We start from the raw sequence: 20,047 nt of genomic DNA, 5'->3' as shown, positions 1-20,047 counted from the left end.
TGCAATTTTGCTACTCTTCCCAATCTAAATGTTTTTCCCTGGGCTGGCTACACAGATTTGACTGACCAAAAGAATACAAAAGTGACTTCCAGGGCTAGATCCTAGGTGTCTCGCTATTTCCAACTGCGGTCTCTTAAAATATTCTGTGATCCTCGAACAGCCTTAAGTCTGAAAAATCCACCCTGGAGTCTCCATGCTGAGAACACAGGATGTGACCACTGCAAGAGCTGCTGGGACTACATGAAAAGCTAGTCAGTTCCTCCCCACCCCACCTCCAACCATCCCATCCCCCAGCCATGAGTCATCCCACACACCAAGGAGCGGAGATGAATCTAACTCAGAGCCCTATCAAAATTGAAGAGAATAAGCAAAATAAAACACTGTACTTTTGAGATACTAAATTTTGAGGTACTTCGTTAAGCAGCAAAATGCTTCCAAATCCTTCACTAAAGATAAAAGGAAATCATTCAACCTGGCTATTACAAGATTCAGTTAGAACTGATGCAAACCAGTCATCCAACTGTTAGAATTAACAAATCTGAATTGAAGAACTAAACTCCAAGCCAAATTTGATGATTGGGTATGATCAAACTTATAGCTGTACAAACTATCCTTATCCCTTTGATATTATTAAACCTACAGTTCTACGTGTCTTGCTGCAAGATGAAAGTGGGCTAACACTTCCTGTTACTTGGTTAAAGGGTGGTCCTTCCTGCAACAATCTCCCGGCTTCCGTCTGGCCTAACTCTGGCAGTTGTGGCCATTTAGGGAGTGAACCAGTGGATGGAAGATTCTGTCTCTACCTCTCTCTGTAATTTTGATTATAATAAATAAAATCTTAAAAAAAAAAAAAAGTGGTCCTTAACCTTTTGAAGGGATCATGTACCCCTTAGGATTTGATGAGAGCTAAAAGCCCTTTCTGCTCCCCACCATCACCAAAACAAAGAAACAAACAAAAACTGACATGCACAAATACAAAACATTTTGAACAATTTCCTTGGATTCCCAGCCTTTAGAGTCTAGGGGCCTCACACTCAGAAACAGTGTAGACCATTTGATGATGGTCCCAAAATTCACTGGGTAACACTGAATTGTTAAAATGTGTTTCCCTCAAATTCCAAAAATAATAATTTTTCATTAATCAACAGACAAATTAGCAATTTAAGTCGTGTAAATTTAATGTCCACCTATTTGAACCTGAAACTATTAATCAATTTCAAGTATCTTAGCACCTTTTGAGAGCAGCCCTAAAGAACTGTTCTAAATTAACATTATCTTCTAGAGACAGTGGTTCAGTTTGCTGCTGACATTACACAGCAGTAATTTGGGATTCCTGTCTTCATTTATAAGCCTCTTAAAGGCAGCAGTTCAGCTTCATAGGTCTTTAAATCTTTAGCACCCAACACTGAATTAATACTGGGTCCTATTATCAACAATAATACTGGTCAGCAAACCCAAAGCAACAGTTCTCAAACTGTTTATCTCAGGACTTTCATATGCTTAAAAATTATTTAGAACATCATAACCCTTCTATTAGAATGGTTCTATGTATTGATATTTACAATATTAAACACTGAAGCTGAGAAATGTTTTAAATATTTATTCACTTCCAAATAACAATAAACCCGTTAACAAATAACATGTTGTTATTAAACAGATTTTTCCAAAACAAAATTAGTGCAAAGAGCGGCACTGTTTCACAGTTTTTCAAAGCTGTTTAATGTCTGGCTTAATAGAAGGCAGCTGGATTTTCATATCGGCTTCCACATTTCAATCTGTTGTGATAGCACAAATCGGGTTAGTTTCTAGAAAACTCCAATTAACACTAATGAAAGAATGAGAGTGCAAAAAACAAACAGCATCTACTTTTAACGCAGAAATAGTTCTGCCCTCGGACACCCTGAAAAGAATCTATCGGTATCCTATGTCCTTTATGTCTCCCATCATGTCTTTCTCAAATGACCCGACTTCAAACTGCATCAAACAATTCTACAGTTCCGAGCTCTTTTTGACTATTGCTTTCATCAGCCTACCGTAAATTTCAACATGCTTTCTAGCCACTTCTGAGCATCAAAATAAAAGGCTGATGAAACCAAGCATTTACACCTGTTCTTTCCTCCCTGGTAACCAAGTAAACAACTATCTAGGGAGATATTTATCATGCCATTCCCACACCAACTTGGGAATTAATCTAATTATTAATAAGCAGATCCATCAAAAAGTAATCTAGACTATAGTTAGGCTTAAAAAATATACGGGTACATTTTGTACAACAGTAAAAAACTGCAAAAACCTCACTTGCTCTCGCCAAGCGGTACAAAACTGGGTTAAGAGCCAAGGGAATAAGCGTGTTAAATTTAAAAGTTCAAGTACTTCGTGGAGTGGCATGAAAACCGTTTTCCCAGTAACTATCATTCAAAACACTTTTAAAAGTGCAAGCTGCCTGAGCAAAGACCAAACAAGAACCTTAAGAACTAAAACTCAGCCATAAACGCAGTTAACGAGGATGGTGGAAAAAAAAAAAAAAAAAAAAAACCTTATCAGGGAAAAAAGTGCAAACCTCAATTAAATTTTTGATACTAACATTGCAACGGAGCACAGTGCCAGAATGGGCAGCTTTTCTACAAACGTTCTCCAGCAGCTCTACATACTCCAGGTTTTCCCATCCTTCTCCTCAAAAAGTCATTTTCAGGTAAACGCTCAGCTGTATTGCCTTGGTTTTTTGTTTGTTTGTTTGTTTATTGCTCTAGCAGCAGCTTTGTTCCACTTTGCTTCTGGGTTATTCTGAGTGCTCTCTTGCAACTGGAGGGTTGAAGAGCCAATCCCGAGTAAGAAATGGGAAAGTACAGACAAGAGGGACAGCTCTGCACCCCCACACCGGAAAACCGGCTCAGAGGAGAGCTGGGGCTGCCCGGCCCCGGCTGCAACCCGGACGGAAAGCTGTGCTTTCTAGATTCCCGACAACATCAAACAATGTCTCCCTCGTCTCCCGCCGCCCCCCGCCCCGAGAACCAAAAAGTGGAGTCCAGCCGCTTTGCAAGGCCAGGAGGCTCCCAGTCAGGGATTCTCTCCCGTTACATAACTGGGGCCTAGGGCCTTGCTTCAGCAATCAGTCCTCTGGAGGGAGACGGACGGGCTCCCCGGGGATCCTTGGGGGGGTGGAAGCGGGGCTCTGCACCTGGTCGACCCGGGAGAAAGAAGGGGAACGACGTGAGGGAGGCCGCGACCAGCGGCGCTGGGGCACAGGGGGTGATGAGCGAGGCCAGGGAGGAGCAGGGCGGCTCCCGGAGCCCCGCGGCAGGCCCCGCCGTCTCCGGCACTAGCTCGCTCCCCTCCCTCGGCGGCCCAGTCCCCACCGGCCGCCCCCTCCCCCATTGCGCGCTCCCCTCCCCCGCGCCTCCATCCCCGGCCCCCAGGCGAGCAGCAGGCGGACCTGCGGGCTAAGCCCCGGCCACCTCCGGCGAAGGGCTTCCAGCCCGGTACCTGGTCAGACATGGTGATGGTGGCTTTCCCCGGGGCTCTCCGCACAGCAGCGGCCTCGGGTAGGCAGAACCTCGCTCCGGGGTTTACAAATCCTTTTCCCTTGCCCACAGCACAACACCGCGGCTGCAGGGACTTCCGCTACGCCTCGCGTCACTTCCGCTCGGCTCAGGGAGGAGGGCCGGGGAAGAGAGGAAGGGGCCGGCGGGAAAGTGGGTAGGGGAGCGGCCGGCGGCGGGAGGGTCCTGCAGCCGCTGCTCTGCCGGCCGTCGGGAGCCTGAAGAGCAGCTCTTCCGAGGACCGGGCGCCACGCCTGCGGCCCGAAGCCGTCCCCCCGCGGGAAAGGGTCCGGCCGGCCCCCTGTCTCCGCGTTCTAGCCAGGCTCCTCCCTCTCCGACACCTTGTGCGTTTCTGAAGACTGAGCCAAGACGGCTCTTTTGTCTCCTTCCTGCCTTGCTAGCCAACGTTCCCTAAATAAGTGGCTTGGATGCCAGCCCTGCTTACCCTACAGCAAACGTGTTTGGTTAACCACCCCTCCTCTCCCCGCCAAACACACGACCTGGATCCACAACAGTAAAATAACTACCACCCGGCTGGATACGATCTAGGTGGCTACTGACGAAAAACACGGCTGAAAGTTCTGAACGGGCGGAGAAGAGCAACTAATTCCAGCCCTGGAACTGGTTTTGGAGTTAAAGGATGATCCTTCTTTCTCCTTTAAAATACAATGACTCTGATGGCGTAAACGCCGAGGATAAAGATAAAAGCAGATGGTAGAGAGTCTACTGGACGTCCACATGTGAAAGAACGGATTTGTGAATCTCCACCTCACAACATATGTGAAACTAAAATAGACTCGAGCTCCATATGTGAGAACTAAACTATAGAACGCTTACATGAAAGCATAGCGTGAATCTTAGTGACTTGGATTAGATGACTTGTGAGCACAAACAACCAAGGAAAAATGATGTTATCAAAATTTAAAGTTAAGTCTTTCGTGTTGAGATAAACAACCTGAGGAAGGGAGAAAATATTTGCAATATATCTGATAAAGATCTAATATTCAAAATATATGAAGAATGATAATATCAAGAAAAAGATGATATTTTAAAATGGGCCAAGGATTGAATAGACATTTGTCCAAAGAAAACGTATAAATGGACATGAAAAAATGCTCAGCTTGATTAGCCATTAAGGAAATGCAAATTAAAACCACAGGAGATACCACTTCACACCTCCTGTGATGGCTATTCTCAAAAAGATAATAACAATTGCTGACAAGGATAGGAAGAAACTGGAATCTTCTCTTCTTGTTAGTGGGAATATAAAATGTTTTGGAAAATAGGCTTTCAGTTTCTCAAACTTGGCATATGCCCCAGCAAGTCCTCTCATAGGTAAAAATTCAAGAAAACTGAAAATGTGGGTCCATTCAAAAACATGTTTATAAATGGTCACAGCAGCATTATTCAAATAGCTAAAGGGGGCTTTAAGTATCTACCCTCCCCATCTCTGCACCTACCCCTTCTCTCCTTGCTCTCCCCTTTTCTGAGGCTTTCTTCCTGCCTTTCCCCACTCGGCATCTTCAGGGTCACTCTGTCTCTCTCCCCTCTGATTTCATGGTCACATTATTTTCCTCTCTGTATTTGACCCTTGTATCTTCCTCTTGTGATTCCATTAAACACACCCAGAAAATCCAGGATAACCTCCCCATAGCAAGATCTTTGATCACCTCTGCCAAGTTCCTTTTTACCATGTAAAGTAAAAAATTCACAGGTTACTCTAGGCATTAGAAAGTAGATATCTTTGGGAAGCAATTATTTAGCTCACATAATTTTTACCTCACTTCAAGGTCATTCTGTGCTGAGATTACCTATTTTTGAAATTTCAGATGCATCACGGTGAAGAATAAAAGGAATAGCAGTACTGTGTCATTGTATGATCCATGCTAGCAGTTTTATAAACCATTGCTTTTACACTATCAGTGTTACTGTCCACACAATGAAAAAAAGCAAGTGGGGCCAGCACTGTGGGGCAGCGGGTAAAGCCACAGGCCTGCAGCGCTGGCATCCCATGTGGGCACCGGTTTGAGTCCCAGCTGCTCCACTCCGATCCAGCTCTCTGCTTCAGCCTGGGAAAGCAGTGGAAGATGGCCCAAGTCCTTGGACCCCTACACCCATGTGGGAGACCCAGAAAAAGCTCCTGGCTCCTGGCTTTGGATCAGCTCAGCTCTGGCCATTGCAATCATTTGGGGAGTGAACCAGCAGATGGAAGACCTCTCCCTCCTTCTCTCTCTCTCTCTCTCTCTTTCTGCTCTACCTCCCTCCATAACTCTTTCAAATAAATAAAATAAATCTTTTAAAAAAAGCAAGTAACATCTTGGTTATATGAAAATTGCTTTGACTTTGCATAACTCCTGAAAACGTCAGAAGTCCTCCAGACCATATTTTGAAAACTACTGAGCTAGAAGAAGGAAGATAAGAATTTTTCCTACCCTAAACGTGTTGCAAGAGAGGAAAGGGACAATAATGAAAGTTCTATATGGTAGTGAATGGTTTAGCATATAGGAGCTAGAGAGGAAAGTAATAGCCCATTTATAGAAACTCTACTAAAGTATATTAAGAAATTTGGACTTCGGGACCGGTGTTGTGGCTTGAAGGGTAAAAGCTGCCGCCTGCAGTGCCAGCATCCCATATAGGCAACTGTTCAAGTCCCGGCTGCTCCACTTCCGATTCAGCTCTCTGCTCTGGCCTGGCAAAGCAGTGGAGGGTGGCCCAGGTCCTTGGGCCCCTGCGCCCTTGTTGGAGACCCGGAAGAATTGCTCCTGGCTTCTGGCTTCAGATCAGCACAGTTCCGGCCGTTGCAGCCAACTGGGGAGTGAACCAGCGGATGGAAGACTCTCTCTCTCTCTCTCTCTCTCTCTCTCTCTCTGCTTCTCCTTCTTTCTCTGTGTAACCCTGCCTTTCAAATAAATAAATAAATCTTTTTTTAAAATTTAAAAAATAAAAAAAAAAAGAAATTTGGACTTTGTCGTAAAAGGAGGGGCCGACCATGTGGCATAGTAGGCTAAGCTTCCACCTGCAACATTGGCATCCCATATGGGTGCCAGCTGCTCCACTTCTGATCCAGCTCTCTGCTATGGCCTGGGAAAGCAGTGGAAGATGACCCAAGTCCTTGGGCCCCTGCACCCATGTGGGAGACCCAGAAAAAGCTCCTGGCTCCAGGCTTCAATCAGCACAGCCCAGGCCATTGGGGCCATTTGGGGAGTGAACCAGCAGATGGAAGACCTTTCTATTTCTCTGCCTCTTCTCTCTCTCTGTAACTCTGACTTTCAAATAATAAATAAATATTTTTAAAAAAAGGCAAAACAGAAAAACACAGAAGCATGGGGAGGTGTTTGGCCTGGCAATTGGATCCCATGGCAAAGGGCCTGAGTTGAAGTCCCCTCTCTGGCTCCTTACTCCAGCTTTCTGCTAATGCAGAACCTGGGAGGCAATCCTGATAGCTCAAGTAGTTGGGTTCCTGCCACCCATGTGGGAGAATCAGATGGAGTTTCTGGCTCCTGGCTTCCAGTCCTAGCTGTTAACAGACATTTCAGGGAGTAACCAAGTAGATGAAAGATCTATCTCTGCCACGCTGTGGCGCAGCGGGTTAACGCCCTGTCCTGAAGCGCCAGCATCCCATATTCGAGTCCCAGCTGCTCCTCTTCCGATCCAGCTCTCTGCTGTGGCCTGGGAAAGCAGTGGAAGATGGCCCAAGTCCTTGGGTCTCTGCACCTGCATGGGAAACCCGGAAGAAACTCCTGGCTCCTGGATTCAGATCAGCACAGCTCTGGCCATTGTGGCCAATTAGGGAGTGAACCATCGGAAGGAAGACCTTTCTCTCTCTCTGCCTCTCCTCCCTCCTCTCTCTAACTCTGACTTGCAAATAAATAAATAAATCTTAAAGAAAAAAAGAACAAACATCTGTTTAAAAGAAAAAGAAAGATCTATCTCTGTCTATATGTCTCTCTGTTTCTCAAATAAGTTCAATAAATAATAGATTTTTTTTTAATTTGGCTATATGGTCAGCATTTAAAAACAGAAGAAAGAGGGGCTGGTCCTGCAGTGTAGTGTTTAAAGCTGCCACCTGCCACACTAGCATCCCATATGGGCAGCAGTTCATATTCTCACTGCTCCATTTCTGATCCAGCTCCCTCCTAATGGCCTAGGGAAAGTAACAGAAGATGGCCCAAATGTTTGGGCCCCTCCTGCCCATTCAGGAGAGCCAGATGAAGCTTCTGGCTCCTGGGTTCAACCTGGCCCAGCCCTGACCATTGCAGCCATATGGGGAGTGAACCAGCAGATGCAAGATCTCTCTTTCCCTCTCTCTGTAACTCTGCCTTTCAAATAAATAAATAAATAAATAAATCTTTTAAAATAATAAGAAAGAAGAAAATAACTGTATGTAAGATTAGAAATTGATACAGCCTGCAACCTTCACGCTCATTCTTTCTCACTTGGGAAAGAAATCAGTAGATGGAGAAGATTTTTTGAAAAAAAAATGTAGATATGTGGAATGAAAATTTTTTTCCAACAAAAGAATATAGTTATTTTTCACAGCATACCTGCCCTCCCACCCACACTACTATTTATTTGAATGGCAGAGTAAGAGAGAGCAGAGACACACAGAGAGAGAGAAAGAGAGAGAGAGAGAGAGAGAGAGGTCTTCCATCTGTGGTCACTCCCCAAATGGCCACAACGGCCGGAGCTGCGCCAATCCAAAGCCAGGAGCCAGGAGCTTTTTCTAAGTCTCCCACATGAGTGCAGGGGCCCAAGGACGTAGGCCATCTTCCACTGCCTTCCTAGGCCATACCAGAGAGCTGGATGAGAAGTGGAGCAGCCTGGGACTTGAACCAGCACCCATATTGGATGCAGGCACTGCAGGGGGCAGCTTTACCCACTACGCCACAGTGCTGGCCCCAAGATTCATTTTCAGAAGATCAACTCCATACTAAGTAAAGATTTCAACAATTTGCACACACACACACACACACACACACACACACAAACCATTTGAGAACAAGTTTTACAGTTAGCGCTCATAGTACAACTCATTAGGACAGAGTTCCTGCATGGAAAGTTAGTGCATGGTGACACCTGTTGTTAATTTTTTTTTTTTTTTTTTGACAGGCAGAGTGGACAGTGAGAGAGAGAGACAGAGAGAAAGGTCTTCCTTTTCCATTGGTTCACCCTCCAATGGCTGCCGCGGCCGGCGCACCGCGCTGATCCAATGGCAGGAGACAGGTGCTTATCCTGGTCTCCCATGGGGTGCAGGGCCCAAGCATTTGGGCCATCCTCCACTGCACTCCCTGGCCACAGCAGAGAGCTGGCCTGGAAGAGGAGCAACCGGGACAGAATCTGGCGCCCCGACCGGGACTAGAACCTGGGGTGCTGGCGCCGCCAGGCAGAGGATTAGCCTAGTGAGCCGCGGCGCCAGCCCACCTGTTGTTAATTTAACAATTAACACTCTTATGTATGACGTCAGTGACCACCTGAGACTCTTGACATGAGGCTATGGAAGCCTTTTGAATCCACAGTCTGTCAGAATTTAGACAAGGCCATAAGCAAAGTGGAAGTTCTTCCCTCCTTTCAGAGAAAAGTACAGACTTCTTTGATGGCCACTTTTTCCTGGGGTGTCAATCATAGAGATCCTTCATGTAGAAAAATTTTTGCCACAGTGTCTTGGCTTTCCACGCCTGAAATGTTCTCATGAGATTTTCAGCCAAACAAGGATGTCTTTAAGGGTTGATCTTAGGTCAGAGTGCTGTTTAAAGCGATTGTCATTCTATAAGTCTCCTGTGTGGACTGCTTCCCATGTTGGAACTTTCTCTCCTTTTAAATTCTATCTGTAATGATTACCAGACACTTGATCCTATTTATAGGATCACTTTAACACTTAATCCTATCTATATGTTCATTTAACACTTAATATTTAACTTTATTTAATATTTAACTTAACTTAATATTTAACTTTAACATTTTTACCACCCAGCTTAATGGGATTTGGGGTCCCATGACAAGTTTTTAAATTGTACCCTTAAAAGTAAGTCTGGGGGCTGGTGCTGTGATGTAGTGGGTAAAGCAACCGCCTTCAGTGCAGCATCCCATATGGGCACTGGTTCAAGTCCCAGCTGTTCCACCTCTGATCCAGCTCTCTGCTATGGCCTGGGAAAGCAGTAGAAGATAACCCAAGTCCTTGGGCCCCTGCACTCCCATGGAAAGACCTGGAGGAAGCTCCTGGCTCCTGGTTCCTTGCTCCTGGCTCCTGGCTCCTGGCTCCTGGCTCCTGGCTCCCACCTTTGGATTGGCACAGCTCCGGCCATTGCAGCCAATCGGGGAATAAACTTGCATATGGAAGACCTCTCTCTCTCTGCCTCTCCTTCTCTATGTGTGTAACTCTGGCTTCCAAATAAATAAATAAACCTTTAAAGAAAAAGAAGTCTGTAGGAATGTATGCAGAACTATACAGCTTTATAGTTACAAACTTCCTCCTCCCTCTCTTATTCCCACTCTTATTTTTTAATGAGATCCATCCTCAGTTGACTTTATACATTATATAATTAACTCTATGTTAAGTAAAGTGTTCACCAAATATTATGAAGAAGAAAGGAAAAATAACAAAAACAAAAACTATTCCTTGACAGTCAAGACAAGGGTTGTTTAAGTCATCCCTTCTCAAAGTTTCAATTTCACTTCTACAGATTTAATTCTAGCTGCTCTGTTAGTTCTCACAGATCAGGGAGAATATACAGTATTTGTCCCTTTGGTACTGGTTTATTTCACTCAGCATGATGTTTTCCAGATTCATCCATTTTGTTGCAAATGACCAGATTTCATTTTTTTTACTGCTGTGTAGTATTCCATAGTGTACATATCCAATAATTTCTTTATTCAGTCTTCAGTTAATGGGCATTGAGATTAATTCCATGTCTTAGCCATTGTGAATTGAGCTGCAATAAACATGGGGGTGCAGATAACTCTTTTATTTGCTGATTTCATTTCCCTTGGATAAATTCTCAAGAGTGGGATGGCTGGGTCATATGGCAGGTCTATGTGCAGATAACTGAGGTATCTCCATACTATCTTCCACGGTGGCTGTACCAGTTTACATTTCCACCAACAGTGGATTAGGGTACCTTTTTCCCCACATCCTCACCAGCATTTGTTATTTGTTGATTTCTATATGAAAGTCATTCTAACTGGGGTGAGATGAAACCTCATTGTGGTTTTGATTTGCATTTCCCTGACAGCTAGTGATGCTGAACATTTTTTCACGTGTCTGTTGACCATTTTGATTTCCTCTTTTGAAAAATGTCTGTTTAAGTCCTTAGCCCCCCCCCCTTTTTTTTTTTACAGGCAGAGTGGACAGTGAGAGATTGAGACAGAGAGAAAGGTCTTCCTTTTGCCGTTGGTTAACCCTCCAATGGCCGCCGCGGCCGGCACACTGCGGCTGGCACACCGCGCTGATCCGATGGCAGGAGCCAGGTACTTATCCTGGTCTCCCATGGGGTGCAGGGCTCAAGTACTCGGGCCATCCTCCACTGCACTCCCTGGCCACAGCAGAGAGCTGGCCTGGAAGAGGGGCAACTGGGACAGAATCCGGCGTCCCGACCGGGACGAGAACCCGGTGTGCCAGCGCCACAAGGCGGAGGATTAGCCTAGTGAGCTGCGGCGCCAGCCCCTTAGCCCTTCTTAACTGGGTTGTTTCTTTCGTTGTGGTGGAGTTTCTTGATCTCTTTGTATATTCTGGTTATTAATTCCTTATCAGATGTATAGTTTGCAAATAATTTCTCCCATCTGTCGGTTGCCTCTTCACTTTCCTGATTGTTTCTTTTGCAGTACAGAAACTTCTCAATTTGATGTCATCGATTTGTTACCTTTGGCTTTGACTGCCTGTGCCTCTGGGGTCTTTTCCAAGAACTCTTTGCCTGTTCTCTAATAATTTGATGGTGTCAGGTCATAGATTTAGATTTTTTTTTTTTTTTTTTGACAGGCAGAGTGGACAGTGAGAGAGAGAAACAGAGAGAAAGGTCTTCCTTTTCCATTGGTTCACCCCCCAGTGGCAGCTGCGGCCGGCACACCGCGCTGATCTGAAGCCAGGAGCCAGGTGCTTCTCCTGGTCTCCCATGCGGGTGCAGGGCCCAAGCACTTGGGCCATCCTCCACTGCCTTCCCGGGCCACAGCAGAGAGCTGGCCTGGAAGAGGAGCAACCGGGACAGAATCCGGCGCCCCGACTGGGACTAGAACCCGGGGTGCTGGCGCCACAGGAGGATTAGCCTATTGAGCCACGGCGCTGGCCAGATTTAGATCTTTAATCCACGTTGAGCGGGGTTTTCTTGTGTAAGCTGTAAGGTGGGGGTCTTGCTTCATAATTCTGCATGTGGAAATTCTATTTTCCCAGAACCGTTTGTTGAAGAGATTGTCCTTGCTGCAGGGATTGTTTTTAGCTTCTTGGTCAAATATAAGTTAGTTGTAGATGTGTGGATTGATTTCTGTTGTTTCTATTCTGTTCCATTGGTCTATCCATCTGTTTTTGTGTTATAACTGCCTTGTATTATAACTGTTTTGGGGACCGGTGCTGTGGTGTAATAGGTAAAGCTGCTGCCTGCAGTGCCGGCATCCCATATGGTTCAAGTTCTGGGTGCTCCACTTCTGATCCAGCTCTCTGCTATGGCCTGGGAAGGCAGTAGAAGATGGCCAAGTCCTTGGGCCCTTGCACCTGCGTGGAAAGACTTGGAGGAATCTCCTGGCCCCTGACTTTGAATGTGCTCAAGTCTGGCCATGCGGCCAATTAGGGAATGCAACAGCATATGGAAGAACTCTCTCTCTCCGCCTCTCCTTCTCTCTCTGTGTAACTCTGAATTTCAAATAAATAGATTTTTTAAAAAACTGTTTTGAAGGCCGGCGCTGCGGCTCACTAGGCTAATCCTCCGCCTTGCGGCGCCAGCACCCCGGGTTCTAGTCCCGGTCAGGGCGCCGGATTCTGTCCTGGTTGCCCCTCTTCCAGGCCAGCTCTCTGCTATGGCCAGGGAGTGCAGTGGAGGATGGCCCAAGTGCTTGGGCCCTGCACCCCATGGGAGACCAGGATAAGTATCTGGCTCCTGCCATCAGATCAGCACGGTGAGCCGGCCGCAGTGTGCCGGCCGCGGCGGCCATTGGAGGGTGAACCAATGGCAAAGGGAGACCTTTCTCTCTGTCTCTCTCTCACACTGTCCACTCTGCCTGTCAAAAAAAAAAAAAAAAAAAAAAAAAAAACCTGTTTTGATTATAACTTCCTTGTAGTATGTCTTAAAATCTGGCATTGTGATGCTTCTGGCTTTTTCTGGTATAAGATTGCTTTATCTATTCAAGGTCTCCTGTTTCCATATGAATTCCAGCATCATTTTTTTTCTAGATCTGAGAAGAATGTCTGGTATTTTGATTGTATTGCATTGAATGTAAATTGCTTTCACGAGAACAGATATTTTGATGATATTGATTCTTCCAATCCATTAACATGGAAGATTTTTCCATTTTTTGTATATTCTTCTATTTCATTCTTTAATGTGTTATAATTCTCATTGTGGAGATTTTTGACATCCATGTTTAAATTTATCCCAAACTATTTGATTTTTTTTTGTATCTATTGTGAATGGGACCAATCATAGAAGTTCATTCTCATCCTTGGCATTGTCTGTGTATACAAAGTATGTTGGTTTTTGTGTATTGATTTTACATTCTGCTACTTTACCAAACTCTTCTATTAGTTCCAATAGTCTCTTTGGTAGAGTCTTTTGGATCCCCTATAAAAAGAATCGTGTCTTCTGCAAATAGGGATAGTTTGACTTCCTCCTTCCCATTGATTTCTTTTTCTTGCCTAATGGCTGTGGCTAAAACTTCTAGTACAATGTTGAATAGCAATGATGAAATTGGTCTGTAGTTCCCTTTCTCTGTTGTATCTCTTTCAGCTTTAGGAATTAGGGTGATGCTGGCTTCATAGAAAGAATTTGGGAGGATTTCCTCCCTTTTAATTGTTTTGAATAACTTCAGAAAAAGTGGAGTTGGTTCTTTAAATGTCTGGTAGAATTCAGCAGTGAAGCCATGCAGTCCTGGGCTTTTCTTTGTTGGGAGGGTCTTTAGTAATGATAAAGTTTCTATCTTGGTTATGGGTCTGTTTAGGTTTCCTGTGTCTTCATGACTCAATTTAGGTAGGTTGCGTGTGTCCAGGAATCTATCCATTTCTTCTAAGTTTTCTTCTAAGTTTCCCAGTTCTTTGTAGTAATTTCTGATGATTCTTTTTATTTCTGTGGTGTCTCTTGTTACATTTCCTTTTTCATCTCTAATTTTATTGATTTGGGTCTGGAATGAAAAATATTTACTTCTTACTGTGATTCATTTTTTTGAAGATTTATTTTTGGCCGGCGCCGCAGCTCAATAGGCTAATCCTCCGCCTGCGGCGCCAGCACCCCGGGTTCTAGTCCTAATCGGGGCACCAGCTTCTGTCCCAGTTGCCCCTCTTCCAGTCCAGCTCTCTGCTGTGGCCCAGGAAGGTAGTGGAGGATGGCCCAAGTCCTTGGGCCCTGCACCTGCATGGGAGACCAGGAGAAGTACCTGGCTCCTGGCTTCAGATCAGCGCAGTGCACTGGCCACAGCACGCCGGCCACAGGGGCCATTGGAGGGTAAACCAATGGTAAAGGAAGACCTTTCTCTTTGTCTCTCTCTCTCTCTCTCACTGTCCACTCTACCTCTCAAAAAAAAAAAAAAAGATTTATTTTTATTTATTTGAAAGAGTTACAGAGAGAGGTAGAGCCAGAGAGAGAGAGAGGTCTTCCATCCACTGGTTAACTCCCCAAATGGCCACAATTGTCAGAGCTAAGCTAAGCTGATCTGAAGCCAGGAGCCAGGAGCTTCTTCCTGGTCTCCCATTTGGGTGCAGGGGCCCAAGGACTTGGGCCATCCTCTGCTACTTTCCCAGGCCATAGCAGAGAGCTGGATCAGAAGTGGAGCAGTGGGGACTCAAACTGGCACCCATATGGGATGTCAGCGCTTCAGGCCAGGGCATTAACCCTTTGTGCCACAGCACTGGGCCCTGTGATTCTTTTCAATGTAAATAATTTGTGCTTTCCTTCCCCAAATTTTCCTTTAAAAAATGCTTTTGTCAGTCAATTCCCATTGCTATTTAGTTCTGCTACTGGTCATTGCAGGAGCTTATCCCAGGACTAGTTTTTTTTTGTTTGTTTTTGTTTTGTTTTGTTTTCTGGCTAGCATCATAGTCCTTTATTTCAGAGATCCCTCAGTCTCAAGAGTTTCTGTTTTATGAAGGGAGAAACTGGTGATCTTCTAGCTAGCCTTGCACAAGTCTGCCTTTTTTTTTTTTTTTTTTTTTTTTTTTGACAGGCAGAGTGGACAGTGAGAGAGAGACAGAGAGAAAGGTCTTCCTTTGCCGTTGGTTCACCCTCCAATGGCCCCCGCGGCCAGCGCGCTGTGGCCGGCTCACCGTGCTGATCCAATGGCAGGAGCCAGGTGCTTCTCCTGGTCTCCCATGGGGTGCAGGGCCCAAGCACTTGGGCCATCCTCCACTGCACTCACTCCCTGGCCACAGCAGAGAGCTGGCCTGGAAGAGGGGCAACCGGGACAGAATCCGGCACCCCGACCGGGACTAGAACCCGGTGTGCCGGCGCCGCAAGGCGGAGGATTAACCTAGTGAGCCACGGCGCTGGTCAAGTCTGCCCTCTTAGGTACCAAATATCCTGCTGACTATTTTTCCTTTGTGTGGATCACACCCTCCATAGCTCCAAAGAGAAGAGCCCAAAGTCCCATGCGGTGAATATATCCAGCTCAAAGTCCAAGCTCTGCAGGTGTGTCCCTGGTTTTCTTCATCATGCTCAGATATGACTCATTTTTTAAAAAGATGTATTTTATTTATTTGAAAGACAGAGTTACAGAGAGAGGTAGAGCCAGAGAGAGAGATAGAGAGGTCTTCCATCCACTAGTTCACTCCCCAAATGACCACAATGGCCAGACCTGAGCCCATTTGAAGCCAGGAGCCAGGAGCTTCTTCCGGGTCTCCCACATGGGTGCAGGGGCCCTAGGACTTGGGCCATCTTCTACTGCTTTCCCAGGCAGAGAAGCTGAATCAGAAGTGGAGCTGCATTGGAAGTGGAGAGCCGGGATTTGAACCGGCAGCTATATGGATGCTGGTGCTGCAGGCGGCAGCTTTGCCCACTATGCCATAGTGCCAGCCCCTACAACATAGGTTTTTACACAAGAAAAATAAAGTGAATTGAGCTTTTTTTTTTTTTTAAAGAGAGTACATTTTAGAGTATTCATATAATTCCTCCTAACTCCATAGAACGTTTAAGTATAAAAGATATCTGAATAGTTGTATCATTTTGAATTTGAGGTTTGAAGTTGAGAAGACAATATTTAAGATACTTGTCAGAGGAGATAATATATACATATAATTCATGTTCAGTATTAATCTCTATAAGCCACCAAAACAAGAGCTCTGTTAAGATAATCTGTAATTTATCATTTTTTTTTCTGGAGACAGATAATAATATGTAAAAGATCTGAGTGACTTTGAATATGCATCCTCTCTGCTTGGAATGTCTTTTTCTGGATTTCTTCACATCTCATTCCTGTATCTCCCCCACCCTCCTTCACTTTAATGTTGCCTTCTCAATGAGTCTTTTTCTAATATGCTGGAACACCTTAGTCCCCTGCCCTGTTTTTTTTTTTTTCTATAGCACCTACTATTAGATAATAAACTAGCTGCTTATTTTGTTTCCTCTCACTAGAACTTAAGTTCTGTGAAGTATTAAAAATTTTCTTTTTTTTTTTTTCACTCCTCATATCCATAGTACCTGTAGGAATGCCTGGCACAGATGAGACACTCGAATATTCAATGAATACGTGAAAGATGTGCACCATTGACCACATCCCTTCCTGTGAATGGATTTATGGGACCTCTTCTGGGGCAGTTTTAGAGACCATCAGGATGGCCCAGCATTTAACATACGCCTTCCTACAGTACAGCCTTGACTGTCTCAAACCCCTGGTCATAGAAGCATTCGCCATCACACTGAGAAGATTGGGAAAGCACCAATCTGCCCGTGGCATATCCCCAGACACACTTTTCGGAGCCTTGAGACCTAAACTCCCGATAAAATTGTAGAATATGAAAAACACCTGGCAACGGGGCTTGTGGTGGTCCCAGGTGTGCTAAATGTGTCTGTGACAGGATCAAGCGTGCTTTCCTTGGTGGGGGGAGGAGGGCAGAAAATTATCTGAAAGTGTTGAAGGTGCAAGCAAGGGGTCAGAACGCTAAATAAAAAATGAAGATTTTTGAGTCATTAAAAAAATTAAAAATAGACATATGGGAAGCCTCTGAGCAGAATTACCTTTTGGTAATGTCAGTAGGTTTAAAAAAAAAAAAAAAAAACCCTGGAGACTCTGCTAACCCCCTTGAAATAATTTAATCTTATTCATTATTTTTATGGGATCTCTACTATTGTGCCAGACACTTGACTAGTACTGGGGGTTTGGTGACAATTTATTCTTTTCTTAAAGATTTATGTATTTATTTATTTATTTATTACAAGGGCCCAGTCACCTGCATTTTCTTCTGCTTTTCCCAGGATATTACTAGGGAGCTGGAATGGAGGAAGAGCAGCTGTGACATGAACAAGTGCCCTTAAAGGGAGCTGGCAACACAGGCAGCAGCTTCACCGGCTTAGCTCCTCTACCTGCCCCGGTGACACACTTTTATAGAGATCCTATGAACATGGGTGGAGCTTGAGGGAGGACAGAAGAGTCATGATTCTTACCATGTCAGACCCCCAGTAAATTATCAGCCCTTCTGGGTATCTATACTTTCTCATATCCTCCTCTTAATACTTCGTGCTGTCTCCCCTTGACCTAGTACTTTGTTTAAGAATGTATTAAGACACTTACTTTTTCCTTGCAATGGGGAATTTCCAGACAATTACTTGTATTTGGCCAAGATCCAAATCCAAAATCAGAGTCAGATCTTTTTTTTTTTTTTTTTAATTTTTTTTTTTTTTTTTTTTTTTTTTTTGACAGGCAGAGTGGACAGTGAGAGAGAGAGACAGAGAGAAAGGTCTTCCTTTGCCGTTGGTTCACCCTCCAATGGCCGCCGCGGCCGGCGCGCTGCGGCCGGCGCACCGCGCTGATCCGATGGCAGGAGCCAGGAGCCTGGTGCTTTTCCTGGTCTCCCATGGGGTGCAGGGCCCAAGCACCTGGGCCATCCTCCACTGCACTCCCTGGCCACAGCAGAGAGCTGGCCTGGAAGAGGGGCAACCAGGACAGAATCCGGCGCCCCGACCGGGACTAGAACCCGGTGTGCCGGCGCCGCTAGGCGGAGGATTAGCCTAGTGAGCCGCAGCGCCGGCTCAGAGTCAGATCTTAAACCCTAACTAAAACATCATATTAAGATGATTATGTAAAGGGCATTGTGCAAGGACAGATTTTTAGGAGACACCATGGTAAAGCTGTTTCACAATGAATAGGTGATTTTGTTTCATTTTGGGAAAAGGACACAAGGCTTTAAGTACAAAGAAAATTATTTTTGTAAATAAATATTTTTTAAACAAATTCTATCATCAGTGGTCCTTTTCCCCATTTTCTTTTCTTTTAAGATGTATTTATTTATTTGAAAAGCAGAGTTACAGAGGGGCGGAGGCAGAGACAGAGAGGTCTTCCATCCACTGGCTCACTCCCCAAATGGCTGCAATGACTGGAGCTGGGTCTATCTGAAGCCAGGAGCCAGGAGCTTCTTCTGGGTCTCCCACATAGGCTCAGGGACCCAAGGACTTGGGCCATCTTCTACTGTTTTCCCAGGCCACAGCAGAGAGCTGGAGTAGAAGTGGAGCAGCCAGCACTGCAAGTGGTAGCTTAACCCACTGAGCCACAGCACTGGCCCCAAGATTTACTTATTTATTTGAAAGGCACAGTTACACAGAGAAAGAAGGAAAAAGAGAGAGAGAGAGAGAGAGAGAGAGAGAGCGAGCGAACCAGGAGCCAGGAGCTCCTGTGTAGGTACAGGGGCCCAAATACTCGAGACATCTTCCACTGGTTTCCTAGGCCATTAGCAAGGAGATGAATTAGAAGTGGGGCAGCCAGCACTGCAGGTGGTGGCTTAACCCACTGAGCCACATTGCTGGCCCCAAGGAAAAGAATTTTACTACCTGTGGACATTGATTCATTTTTAAGAATTATTTAGGGGCTGGCGCTGTGGTGCAGTGGGTTAAAGCACCAGTCTGCAGTGCTGCATCCCATATGGGCACCGGTTCAAATCCCAGCTGCTCCACTTTTGATCTAGCTCTCTGCTATGGCCTGGAAAAGTAGTGGAGGATGGCCCACGTCCTTGGGCCCTTGCACCCATGTGGGAGACCAGGAAGAAGCTCCTGACTCCTGGTTTCGGATCAGCTCAGGTCTGGCTGCTGCAGTCATTTGGGGAGTGAACTAGTGGAATGGAAGACCTCCCTCTGTCTCTCTGTCTCTCTGTCTCTGGCTGTGCCTCTCTCTGTAACTCTTTCAAATAAATAAAATAAGTCTTTTTTAAAAAAGATGTTTAATGAGATTCTATTTCATGACTAGTACAGCATAACGCTCCATATGGACACACGTAAATGTAAAATACAGACCCCTCTCTAGTTGATGTTAAGGACTCTAGATAGAAAAACATTGTGAAGTTAAAGAATACTATAGAGAAATAGAACTCCCATCTCATCCACCTATGCCTCTTCTCAGTGAAGCTGTTTTGATTTCTCTAGCCTCTCTGATCACACTGGATTATAGCCTAGGTGTATTTAACCCTGCTCCTGTCTTTACCCTAGATTCCTTTACCCCTTTGTTACCAGAGACAGCTGTATCAGAGTTCTTGTTGTCTCTGCACAAGAAAAGAATTCCACATGTGAGAAAGTAGCAGTAAACATGACAGTGAAGTTTAACCAAAAGAATACACTTGACAGACCAGCTGGACATCTCAGGAAAGAACTAAGAGCCCACTCTGCTTTAGACTGCAGGGTTTTGTTTTAATATTTATTTGTTTGAGAGAGAGGGAGAGGGATTTTCCATGGGCCTGGCCCAAGCCAGGAGCTTGCAACTCCATCCGGGTCTCTCAAGTGGGCAGCAGGGGCCCAGGTACTCAGGCCATCTGCTGCTGCTTTTCCCAGGCACGTTAGCAGGGAGTTGGATCAGAATGGAGCAGCCAGTACTGGAAGCAGTGTTTATGTGGGATGCCCAGGTCGCGGGCAGCAGTTTAACTCCCTGAGCCACAGCACCAGCCCCTGGACTGGAGTTCTAAAGATGTGAGTCTGGTCCACTATTTTTCCTTCCCCCTTATTCTTTTAGGATATTGCTTAGTGGAGGGGCTTTCTGGCCATGGAATTCATAAAATTCCTCCCAGGACTCCACCAGCACAGGGTTATTGGATCTCATAGCCCCCTTTGGAGCAGGCCAGAAAAGATTCCCCTAAGCTGCTCCAGGGAGAGGGCTGGGACCCCTATAAGGTTATGGAACAAGGA

General features: G+C 45.3%; 1 protein-coding gene across 7 annotated transcripts in view; it reads right to left on the bottom strand.

Annotated features, from left to right (window-relative positions):
* Positions 1-3,630, bottom strand: part of SUMO1 (small ubiquitin like modifier 1) — a 30,883-nt gene extending 27,253 nt beyond the window's left edge. For 4 of the 7 annotated variants that reach the window (XM_002712536.6, XM_089330054.1, XM_089330050.1 and 1 more), the window contains exon 1: positions 3,484-3,630. In XM_002712536.6, the coding sequence (XP_002712582.1) occupies positions 3,484-3,495 (12 nt within the window). In that variant the 5' untranslated portion in view covers positions 3,496-3,630. Of the gene's footprint in view, positions 1-3,433 lie in introns of all 7 variants that reach the window. The other 3 variants (XM_089330051.1, XM_089330052.1, XM_089330049.1) reach the window with 1 other exon arrangement.
* Positions 3,631-20,047: the final 16,417 nt, after the last annotated feature.

The sequence above is a fragment of the Oryctolagus cuniculus genome, chromosome 3, assembly GCF_051225735.1.
Source record: "Oryctolagus cuniculus isolate XC-2025 breed Fujian yellow rabbit chromosome 3, ASM5122573v1, whole genome shotgun sequence".
In the NCBI taxonomy this organism is placed as follows: domain Eukaryota; kingdom Metazoa; phylum Chordata; class Mammalia; order Lagomorpha; family Leporidae; genus Oryctolagus; species Oryctolagus cuniculus.
The sequence above is the reverse complement of the archived record's forward strand: the minus strand, read 5'-3'. Positions and strand labels throughout refer to the sequence as shown.